The 12,755-nt window shown below is 41.3% G+C and overlaps 1 protein-coding gene across 2 annotated transcripts in view; it reads right to left on the bottom strand.

Moving 5' to 3' along the window:
* Positions 1-2,169: 2,169 nt before the first annotated feature.
* The window catches only part of SLC35D2 (solute carrier family 35 member D2), a 92,139-nt gene continuing 81,553 nt past the window's right edge, over positions 2,170-12,755 (bottom strand). For both annotated transcript variants that reach the window (XM_040416982.1, XM_040416984.1), the window contains one exon: positions 2,170-2,691. In XM_040416982.1, the coding sequence (XP_040272916.1) occupies positions 2,529-2,691 (163 nt within the window). In that variant the 3' untranslated portion in view covers positions 2,170-2,528. The remainder of the gene's footprint in view (positions 2,692-12,755) is intronic.

Genomic DNA, 12,755 nt, shown 5'->3' with positions numbered 1-12,755 from the left:
TGCGCAAAAATGAATGAATGAAAAAAATAAAATTATCTGACTTACTGTAGTATTGCTGCAGCGCCGCGCCGCCCGCCCAGCCTGCGAGTGCCGTCATGGCAACACACGGTCACATGGGCTCAGGGCAGGCCACGGGGGTGTGACAGAGTGAGTGAGCAGCGCCGCGGCGGCGGGAAGCAGCCAGAGCAGAGGGACTGTCAGAGGCGAGCAGTCTGACACAGCCACAGTGATCAGAAAAAGATTGAATTGAAGAGCAGAAAGCCAGCAGGAGAGTCAGGACAGGTCAGGTTGTGTTATGTTAGGGTAGCGAGTGTGATGTGAGTGACAACACAACATGGATGGCATGGAGGGGGAGAAATATGATAAAATGGATGGGGGGGAGAAATGTGACAAGATGGAGGATGGAGGGAGCCAGAGGGGGAGAAATGTGACAACATGGAGGGAGCCAGAGGGGGAGAAATGTGACAACATGGAGGGAGCCAGAGGGGGAGAAATGTGACAACATGGAGGGAGCCAGAGGGGGAGAAATGTAACAACATGGAGGGAGCCAGAGGGGGAGAAATGTAACAACATGGAGGGAGCCTATGACAACGTGAGAGCATTCTCCACAAAACTTGTGTTATGGAAATCCCAGCTCTCTCAGACAAACCTTTGCCATTTCCCAGCATGCAAGGCACTTGTGGATGCAGGCATACCATTCAGTGGTGAGAAATATGTTGATGCTATTTTTAAGCTAGAGAAGGAATTTGATCACAGATTTGCAGACTTCAAAACCCACAGAGCCACTTTCCAAATTTTTGTGGACCCCTTTTCCTTTGATGTGCAAGATGCCCCTTCAAATGGAGCTCATTGACCTCCAATGCAACTCTGATCTCAAAGCCAAGTTCAGGGAGATGAGTGGAAAAGCAGACATGCATGGGCAATTTTTGAGAGAATTGCCCCCCAGCTTCCCTGAGCTTTCCCGAATGTTCAAGCGGACCATGTGCCTTTTTGGGAGCACATATTTGTGTGAAAAGTTATTCTCCACCTTGAACTTCAATAAGTCAAAGTACAGGTCTAGACTTAATGATGATCATCTTCAAGCCATACTGAGGGTCTCAACTGCTTCCTCTCTAAAGCCAAATGTGGTTCAGATTTGTGAGAAGAAGCGCTGTCAAGTCTCTGGCAGCAAGGAGTAGGCAAAAGATGCCATGTTCAGAAGAACTGTTCATGATCTTCACTCAATGTTCTATTCATGTTCAGGACACTTCGGCTGGGTTCACACTTGAGCGTTTTACAGCGCGTTCAAACGCGCTGTAAAACGCTCAACACATGAAAACCAATGCTTCCCTATGGCCCTGGTTCTCACTTGAGCGTTTTACAGCGCTGAAAAACGGGCTGTAAAACGCCCTACGCTCAAACAAGTACTTGAGCTTCTTTGGGGCGTTTTGACGCGCGTTTGTGGCCATAGGACATTGCAGTCAATCACACAAACGCGCGTCAAACGCGCGTTTACTATTGCAAAAAACGCTCGTCAAAAACGCGCGTTAAACGCGCATATCAAAGACGCTCAGGTCTGAACCCAGCCTAAATGTTCAGAAGAAATAATTAAAACTGTTAATAATGACATTTGAGGACTTTTTTTTTGTGAAATCCCTTATGCAGCCCAGCCTCACCCAGACTCTGCCTCCTGCGGCCCCCAGGTAAATTGAGTTGGAGCCTCCTGCTCTAGGTATACTTGCACACAGTTTTTAAAGGAAAGCAAAAGGGAGGTTGTTCCAAACATCTTGGAGAACTAACTACAGATCTTCTGTGGATGTAGGCTTGGTCAAACCCCTCTCTTCATATAAATCCAGACTTGTTAATGTTGAGATGAGGGCATTGTGGGGGCCATATTTTTGGGCTCAAAGTGTAGGGATAGTTATGTGCCTTTTGCAACTCCCTGGGAAGTCAGAGGCTGCTGTATATGCGATCAATCCCAAAACACACTAGGGTCAATTTAATGGGAAGTCAACATGCCTATTTGTATATTTTTGGAGTGTGGGAGTAAACTGGAGTACCTTGAGGAAACCCACGCAAACACAGGGTGAATATACAAACTCTATTCAGATGTTGTTCCTGATTGGATGGAAACTCAGGACCTCAGTGCTGCAAAACACCAGTACTAACCACTGAGCGAGCATGCTGCCCTTTACTAAGAATAGTTCATTATCTCTGGTCTAGTGGTTTTCAATAAAAATTGCATTCCTGAAACATGCCCGTTTCCATGATCGCACCTTCTCTTACATTTCTCAAGTTCTGAGAACCTCCAGAGCTAGTTACCCATGAGTTAATGATCTTAGAAGCTCTCTTGTCAGATTTATAGTGTTCCTTTAAACTTCTTGAATACATTACCATTACCAGTGTGTGAGCACTGCGTAGAAAGTAAGTCTTCTTCACTATGCATCCTATAATAAATTTCATATACCCAACATCTTCATTGCTATTTCAGAGAGCTGTTGGATTTTCCAAAATCATGAACCCTTGAAGTGTTTTAAATAATGTTTTATTCAATATTTGGTAATGGCTTTGGATTTGATAAGTTGGTCTGTTTTGATGACTTGTGAGAAAGCAGTCTTTTGTTCTTCCCTGCTATACAGATTTGGATGCTTATCTTCTGATGGTGGGGCTTCCCAAAATGTTATAAAAGAATATGCTGCTCCACCTGCCATGCTGAAACATAAGATAAATAAAACCCAAATTAACTTTTGTTATTCTCACAACATTCTCTTTATGGTGTCCAAAAATGGACCTGTCCTAATTCATGCCATATATTATTGAAAACATTTTAAGAAACGTGAAAAAGAAGAAAATGAGAGTGCAACACTTTACTAATTCATAACTTCAGAAAAATGCATAGGGATACTTTTTGGGTCAGTAGCATCGCTGATTATATATAAAAAAAAATAATAAATTTGACCTAAAACTACATCAGATAAGTCCTGAAAGTAGATAAAGATAACCAAATCAAACAAATGATTTGAAAATATTAGCTATGATCTTTTATTTATTGAGGAAAATTGTATCACACATCTTTGATTGGCAGAAGTATGTGAACCTTTCGTATTACCAGATAATTTGAAGTTGAGATTAGAGTCAGGTGTTTTCAATCAATAGAATGATAGGTGAGAGTGGGCAATTTGATTTATTTAAAGAACTGGGATCTATTAAAGTCTGATCTTTACAACACATGCTTATGGAAGTGTATCATGGCATAAACAAACAAGATTTCTGAGGACCTCAAAGGAAGAGTTGTTGATGCTCATCAGGCTGGAAAAGGTTACTAAATTATCTCTAAAGAGTTTGGACTACAACTAGAGAAAATTCAAGACTACTATTACCCTCCCCAGAGTGATCGTCCAACAAAGATCATGCCATCAGCAAGGCGTGATAATAGTCTGCAAGGTCAAAAAGGAATGCAAAGCAACAATTAAGCAACAAAAGACCATTCTCACTAATGTTAATGTTCATGAGTCCAACATCAAGAAGACACTGAAACATAATAGTATATATGGCAGAATTGCAAGTTGGAAAACCATTGCTGCCAAAAAAAACATTGCTGACCATCTGCAGTTTGCTAAAGATTACCTGGACAAGAGAGAATGCTGTTGGAACAATGTTTTGAGGACAGATGAGACCAAAATAAAAAACCCTTCCCAACCAGCGCCGAGGCATGTTCGGGGTTTTCCGACAGATGGGGGGTCAGGGGGGTCCCTCTCCTCGTTCTTTGTTGACCCGATGGCTGGAATGGCAGCGCAATGGCCTACACAGACATTGGGGCTTGCCTCCTACAGAAGTCTGTGAGACCCAGCCTCCAGGCTGGGTCTCATGTGCAGGCTATGAATGTATTACACTGACAGTCGATGCATTACAATATACATGTATTGTAATGCATTGTACAGCAGATCATACCCCCAAAAGTTGAAGTCTCATAGTGGGACAAAAATAAAAAGTTTAAAAAAAAGTATTTTATATAATAAAAATATAAAAGTTTAAATGTTATATAAAATTGCAATAAAATAGAAAAAAAATAAAAATAGACATATTACGTATCACCACATTCATAACGACAGGCTCTATTAAAATATTACATGACCTACCCCATCAAGGGAACACCGTATATAAAAAAAAAGTGCAACACCAATCAAAAAGTCCCTAAAACAGTACCAATCAAACGGTCATCTCATCACACAGAAAATGAGCCCCTACATAAGACAATTACCCCAAAAAATTTAAAAGTGTACCAAGCAATCAAAAAGTTATATGCACCCCAAAAATCAAGCCCCCACATAAGACAATCAGCCGAAAAAATTAGAAAAAAAAAAAAGTCTCTCAGAAAACGGCAACACAGAAAAAATATCTTTTAAAAAATGCTTTTACTATGTAAAACTTAACAAAAATACACTTTAGGTATTGCTGCATCCATAACAACCTGCTCTATAAAAAATATCACATTACAGGTGATGAAAGCTGTAAAAGAAATAAATAAAAACAGTGCCAGACCTCGCCTTACAAAATGCGTAATATTGAGCGATCAAAAAGTCGTATGTACTCCAAAATAAGCCCACACATAAGAGTATCGCCCAAATATAAAAAAAAATACAGAAAATTGCCATGCAAAAACATGCTTTTCTTTATAAAAATGTTTTGGGTAAAAGTGGTAAAACGTAATATATATATAAACTTTGTATCTATGTAATCGTACTGACCAGCAGAATAAATATAATATGTAATTTTTCCCGCACGGTGTACACCACAATAACAAAACCCAAAAAGAAATGGCAGAATGGTTACATTTCTTTATTCTGCTTATTATAGAGTGTTTTTTCTCCTGTTACCCTTTGTGAAAAATTTGGGGCTAAAGCAACATTTTATTGGAAGAAATGAATTTTTTCATTTTCACAGCCTAGTATTTCTAAATTCCTTAAAACACCTGTGGGGTCAAACTGCCAAGTACACCCCTTACTAAATTCTATGAGGGGTGTAGTTTCCAAAATGGGGTCACTTTTTGAAGTTTTTCACTGTAGGAGTACCTCAGGGTCTCTTCAAATACAACATGGTGCCCAAAAACCATTTCAACAAAATCTACCCTCCAAAAACCATGTGGCGCTCCTTCCCTTCTGACCACTGTCATGTGCCCATAGAGCAGCTTACAACCACATATGGGGTGTTTCTGTAAACTGCAGAGTAATAAATATTGAGGTTTATTTTGCTATTAACTCTTGCTGTGTTGCACAAAAAAATGCATCAACATAAAAAAAATCAGCAAAAGAAAAAGACATTTCTAAATTTCACCTCCATTTTCCTTTAACTTTTGTGGAACATCTCAAGGGTTAACAAAGTTTGTAACATCAGTTTTGAATAATTTTAAGGGTGTAGTTTCTAAAATTGGGTAATTTATGGGTGGTCTCTTATAATGTATTTTGAATTGTTTACATAACTGAATTGGGGCTTTAAAAAAAAAAGGCTGAAAATTAGAAAAATTGCTTCTAAAATTCTAAGCCTTCTAATAAATAAAATGACGTTTACAAAATGGTGCCAACATAAAGTAGACATGGGAAATTCTGATTAACTATTTTATTAAATAGTTTAGTTGACTGCCTTTAAAGTAGAGAACTTCAAATTTAGAAAATTGTGAATTTTTCAAAATTTTTTGTAAATTTAGATTTTCTTTTTTATATATAAAGGGAAAAAAATATTGACCCAGATTTATCGCTAACATGAAGTACAATATGTCACCAGAAAGATAGATAAGTAAAACCATTCCAAAGTTATTACCACATGTCAGATTTGCAAAAATAGGCCTGGGCAGGAAGGTGAAAACTGGCCTGGGGTAGAAGGGGTTAAATGAGAAATGTTATGTTTGGACAAAGTGAAAGTTGGTGGAGGTAATATCATGGTTTGGGCCTGTTTTGCTGCATCTGGGCCAGGACGGCTTGCCATCATTTATGAAACAAAGACATGTCAGGACATCTGTTTGTGAGCTGAGTCTTAATAGAACATGGGTCATGCAGCAAGACAACGACCCTAAGCACACAAGTTCTTCTACCATAAAATGGTTAAAGAAGGATAAAGTTAAATAGGGAGATTTATCAAACTGGTGTTGCCCATAGCAACTAATCAGATTCACCCTTTCATTTTTCCAAAGTAGCTGTGAAAATGAAAGGTGGAATCTGATTGGTGGCTATGGGCAACTAAGCTAGTTCAACTTTACACCAGTGTGATAAATCTCCCCCAAAGTTTTGGAATAGACAAGTAAAAGTCCTGACCAGGATAACAGGCCGAACTGGATGGACAAATGTCTTTTTTCAGCCTTATATACTATGTTAAATCACAAAAAGATCCAAACCGTGGTGTCACAATGGTTTTACTGCTGCGGATCCCAGGAGTGAAGTGGTCTCAATTCACAATATCAACATGCGTTTTTTCGGGTCCACGCGATTTTTCACTAATTCCTCCTCCCTCAGAAAGATCTTTCAATTATGCAAGCACTAGTGGGATGCCGTATACTCCAAATATTCCTCTTTCCACTACAGCTCCTGTAGGAAACGCGCACCAATAGTGTAGCACAGTAAATGCTTCTCACCTGCACCTTTCCCTATTATACTCCCTGGGGCAGGTGGAAATCAGGCACCTCAAACACAGTAGGCACCACAATTCCTCCAATGTTCTTTTTCCTTAATGGTTCTATATGAAATAAAAGCTCCAATAGTGAAGAGCCGCTATTCAGTATATAAAACCTTTTTTAATAATACTCACAAATGTAGGTGGACACACAAGCAAATAAATTGCTCCTGCTCCTGGCAGGAGCAATAGGCTGCTAATTGTTTTATTCCCTTGTGTGTCCACCTACATTTGTGAGTATTATTAAAAAAGGTTTTATATACTGAAAAGCGGCTCTTCACTATTGGAGCTTTTATGTCATACATGTTAGTCAGCCAGAAACACAAAAAACTGTTGGTTTGGCTAGCTTTCATTTAACGCATATGTGCAGCCTACACTCTCTGTTGACTTCACTTTTTTATCACTCTTCCAACTCTCTTTTTTTTTGTTTATATCCAGTTTATCAATTCATGGTATTTTACTTTACTATGGTATTCCTCTTGGTAGCCTTAGGCTGGGTTCACACGAGCGGATGCCGTGCGTGGCATCCGCTCCGTGAAAGAGTGCCAAGACCCGATGCAGACTGCAGAGGCACGGAGCATTAACATGACTGATAATGCTCCGTGCCTCTCTGTGATCTGTTTACTACGAAATCACAGTTGTCACTGTGATTTTGTAGTAAAGAGATCACAGAGAGGCACGGAGCATTATCAGTCATGTTAATGCTCCGTGCCTCTGCAGTCTGCATCGGGTCTTGGCACTCTTTCACGGAGCGGATGCCACGCACGGCATCCGCTCGTGTGAACCCAGCCTTACTGTTCTATTTTAACCACCTCAGCCCCTATGGATTAAACACCCTTAAAGACCAGGCCACTTTTTACAATTCTGACCTACACTACTTTCACCGTTTATTGCTCGGTCATGCAACTTACCACCCAAATGAATTTTACCTCCTTTTCTTCTCACTAATAGAGCTTTCATTTGGTGGTATTTCATTGCTGCTGACATTTTTACTTTTTTTGTTATTAATCGAAATTTAACGATTTTTTTGCAAAAAAATGACATTTTTCACTTTCAGTTGTAAAATTTTGCAAAAAAAACGACATCCATATATAAATTTTGCTCTAAATTTATTGTTCTACATGTCTTTGATAAAAAAAAAATGTTTGGGTAAAAAAGAAAAATGGTTTGGGTAAAAGTTATAGCGTTCTCAAACTATGGTACAAAAATGTGAATTTCCGCTTTTTAAAGCAGCTCTGACTTTCTGAGCACCTGTCATGTTTCCTGAGGTTCTACAATGCCCAGACAGTACAAACACCCCACAAATGACCCCATTTCGGAAAGTAGACACCCTAAGGTATTCGCTGATGGGCATAGTGAGTTCATAGAACTTTTTATTTTTTGTCACAAGTTAGCGGAAAATTATGATTTTTTTTTTATTTTATTTTTTTCTTACAAAGTCTCATATTCCACTAACTTGTGACAAAAAATAAAAAGTCCTATGAACTCACTATGCCCATCAGCGAATACCTTTGGGTGTCTTCTTTCCAAAACGGGGTCACTTGTGGGGTAGTTATACTGCCCTGGCATTCTAGGGGCCCAAATGTGTGGTAAGGAGTTTGAAATCAAATTCTGTAAAAAATGGCCAGTGAAATCCGAAAGGTGCTCTTTGGAATGTGGGCCCCTTTGCCCACCTAGGCTGTAAAAAAGTGTCACACATTTGTTATCGCCGTACTCAGGAGAAGTTGGGGAATGTGTTTTGGGGTGTCATTTTACATATACCCATGCTGGATGAGAGAAATATCTTGGTCAAATGCCAACTTTGTATAAAAAATGGGAAAAGTTGTCTTTTGCCAAGATATTTCTCTCACCCAGCATGGGTATATGTAAAATGACACCCCAAAACACATTCCCCAACTTCTCCTGAGTACGGAGATACCACATGTGTGACACTTTTTTGCAGCCTATGTGGGCAAAGGGGCCCACATTCCAAAGAGCACCTTTCGGATTTCACAGGGCATTTTTTACAGAATTTGATTTCAAACTCCTTACCACACATTTGGGCCCCTAGAATGCCAGGGCAGTATAACTACCCCACAAGTGACCCCATTTTGGAAAGAAGACACCCCAAGGTATTCGCTGATGGGCATAGTGAGTTCATGGAAGTTTTTATTTTTTGTCACAAGTTAGTGGAATATGAGACTTTGTAAGAAAAAAAAAAAATAATAATCATAATTTTCCACTAACTTGTGAATACCTTGGGGTGTCTTCTTTCCAAAATGGGGTCACTTGTGGGGTAGTTATACTGCCCTGGCATTTTCCAGGGGCCCTAATGTGTGGTAAGTAGGTAAATGACCTGTGAAATCCTAAAGGTGCTCTTTGGAATGTGGACCCCTTTGCCCACCTAGGCTGCAAAAAAGTGTCACACATGTGGTATCGCCGTATTCAGGAGAAGTTGGGCAATGTGTTTTGGGGTGTCTTTTTACATATACTCATGCTGGGTGAGAGAAATATCTCGGCAAAAGACAACTTTTCCCATTTTTTTTATACAAAGTTGGCATTTGACCAAGATATTTATCTCACCCAGCATGGGTATATGTAAAATGACACCCCAAAACACATTGCCCAACTTCTCCTGAGTACGGCGATACCAGATGTGTGACACTTTTTTGCAGCCTAGATGCGCAAAGGGGCCCACATTCCTTTTATGAGGGCATTTTTAGACATTTGGATCCCAGACTTCTTCTTACGCTTTAGGGCCCCTAGAATGCCAGGGCAGTATAAATACCCCACATGTGACCCCATTTTGGAAAGAAGACACCCCAAGGTATTCAGGCATTTGGCACAAGTTAGCGGAAATTGATTTTATTTATTTTTTTCTCACAAAGTCTCCCTTTCCGCTAACTTGGGACAAAAATTTCAATCTTTCATGGACTCAATATGCCCCTCACGGAATACCTGGGGGTGTCTTCTTTCCGAAATGGGGTCACATGTGGGGTATTTATACTGCCCTGGCATTCTAGGGGCCCTAAAGCGTGAGAAGAAGTCTGGAATATAAATGTCAAAAAAAAATTACGCATTTGGATTCCGTGAGGGGTATGGTGAGTTCATGTGAGATTTTATTTTTTGACACAAGTTAGTGGAATATGAGACTTTGTAAGAAAAAAAATTATAATTTCCGCTAACTTGGGCCAAAAAAATGTCTGAATGGAGCCTTACAGGGGGGTGATCAATGACAGGGGGGTGATCAATGACAGGGGGGTGATCAGGGAGTCTATATGGGGTGATCACCCCCCTGTCATTGATCACCCCCCTATAAGGCTCCATTCAGATGTCCGTATGTGTTTTGCGGATCCGATCCATCTATCAGTGGATCCGTAAAAATCATGCGGACGTCTGAATGGAGCTTTACAGGGGGGTGATCAATGACAGGGGGGTGATCAGGGAGTCTATATGGGGTGATCACCACAGTCATTGATCACTCCCCTGTAAGGCTCCATTCAGACGTCCGTATGCGTTTTGCGGATCCGATCCATCTATCAGTGGATCCGTAAAAATCATGCGGACGTCTGAATGGAGCTTTACAGGGGGGTGATCAATGACAGGGGGGTAATCAATGACAGGGGGGTGATCAGGGAGTCTATATGGGGTGATCACCACAGTCATTGATCACGCCCCTGTAAGGCTCCATTCAGACGTCCGTATGCGTTTAGTGGATTCGTAAAAATCATGCGGACGTCTGAATGGAGCTTTACAGGGGGGTGATCAATGACAGGGGGGTAATCAATGACAGGGGGGTGATCAGTGAGTCTATATGGGGTGATCACCACAGTCATTGATCACGCCCCTGTAAGGCTCCATTCAGACGTCCGTATGCGTTTTGCGGATCCGATCCATCTATCAGTGGATCCGTAAAAATCATGCGGACGTCTGAATGGAGCTTTACAGGGGGGTGATCAATGACAGGGGGGTAATCAATGACAGGGGGGTGATCAGGGAGTCTATATGGGATGACCAGGGGTGATCAAGGGTGAATAAGGGGTTAATAAGTGACAGGGGGGGGGGTGTAGTGTAGTGGTGCTTGGTGCAACATATTACTGAGCTACCTGTGTCCTCTGGTGGTCGATCCAAACAAAGGGGACCACCAGAGGACCAGGTAGCAGGTATATTAGACGCCGTTATCAAAACAGCGTCTAATATACCTGTTAGGGGTTAAAAAAAAACACATCTCCAGCCTGCCAGCGAACGATCGCCGCTGGCAGGCTGGAGATCCACTCGCTTACCTTCCGTTCCTGTGAATGCGCGCGCCTGCGTGCGCGCGTTCACAGGAAATCTCGTGTCTCGCGAGAGGACGCGCCGACGCGTCCAGGAGGAATCAATCAACCACATCCAGGACGCGTCGCTGCGTTCGGCGGTCCGGAGGTGGTTAATAAGAGTGTTTTTAGAAATGTGTTTTTGCTTTTTTTAAATAACAATTCTGTGATAAAATTAAATCAGTCTGTAATGTTTAAAATTATCAGTCTTACAAAGAACAATCACTTTCTAGATAGATTTTTATGTAACCTCTTTTAGGACATCTCTTGTTGTGTTTAAGGCCTTTTCTGTCCCTAGAAGCGCTGATATGTTTCTTTGGTGGACCTTTAAGGTAGTTGAGGTAGTATGCCCCCCAGTGTGGCCTTTTTCTTTTCTTTCCATTTTACCTTCTTTCTTTTTTTTCTTCTTTTCTCATTCTTCTCTTTTTCCCCACTTTTCCTTTCTTTCTCTCCCCTCTTTTTTTCCCTCCTTTCTCATTTTCCCCTTTTTTATCCACTTTTTTCCATTTTCCCCACTTCCCCGTTCATGCTCTTCGCCCCTAATTTTTTTCCTTCTTTTCTCTCTCTCTTCCTTCCCCTCCTTCCTTTCCTTCTTCCCTCCTCTCCCTCTACCTTTCCTCTACCCTCCCCATTACCTTTTTTCTCCTCTGTTCTTTTGCCCTCCTCTTGTCTCTCTTCCTTTGTTTCTGAATACACATATGCCACTTTTTCTTGGTTTCCCTTCTGGGCACCACTAATCCTTCACTATACTCCCTACTTTTTTTTGTCCGATTCCTCACCTCTTTTTTTTCCTACTCCTTTCCAATCTGTTATCCTCTGATTTCCTTTACTGTTCCTCACATCATTCCTCCACTGCATCTCACTATTAGCACATCTCCATCCTGCCAAAAAATAGAACAAGGCCTATTCTTGTCCATCTTGAGGACAAGAACAGGCATTTTGACAATGGGGCCTGTGGTAATTGCAGGATGCACGAGGCTGGCATGCATATTTTGCACATCTGCAGTTTGCAAATATATACAGCAGTGTGCATGAGCTCTAAGGGCACTTTCACACTAGCGTTTTTGTTTTCCGGTATTGAGTTCCGTCACAGGAGCTCAATACCGTAAAAAAACTGATCAGTTTTATCCTAATGCATTCTGAATGGAGAGCATTCCGTTCAGTATGCATCAGGATGCATTAGTTCAGTCCCTCCTACATTTTTTGGCCGGAAAAAATACCGCAGCATGCTGCAGTTTTCTCTCTGGCCAAAAATCCTGAACACTTGCCGGAATGCCGGATCCGGCATTAATTTCCATTGAAATGCATTAATGCCGGATACGGTTTTGCAGTCTGCGCATGCGCAGAGCATTAAAAATGAGAAAAAAATAAATACCGGATCCGTTTTTCTGGATGACAACCGGAAAGACTGATCCGGTATTGCAATGCATTTGTGAGACGGATCCAGATCCGTCTCACAAATGCATCCGTTTGCGTCCGGATTGTCAGATCCGGCAGGAAATTCCGGCGACGGAACTGCCTGGTGGAATCCTCTGTCACAAGTGTGAAAGTACCCTTACTTGCCCTTTTCCTGTACTCCCTACTGCACTGCACAAAAGCACTTTACCACGCAGGTGCTCCATGCACCCTGCCCCTGCAGTGCGAATCTGCTGGTCTATAAATGCCACTTGCTTCTCTCTTATTTGATAAGCCTTCTCTAGCTGGCATATGGGGTTGCTCCCAAACATATACATTTTCCTAAAGGGACATGTTTCTTCACCCATACTGTTTTCTGCATATTCCAGTATACATCAGCCACAGGCAATTGCTGGCGAGCTTGTA

This window comes from Bufo bufo, chromosome 2 (assembly GCF_905171765.1).
Source record: "Bufo bufo chromosome 2, aBufBuf1.1, whole genome shotgun sequence".
Lineage (NCBI taxonomy): Eukaryota > Metazoa > Chordata > Amphibia > Anura > Bufonidae > Bufo > Bufo bufo.
This window is presented reverse-complemented; position numbering and strand designations above follow the sequence as displayed.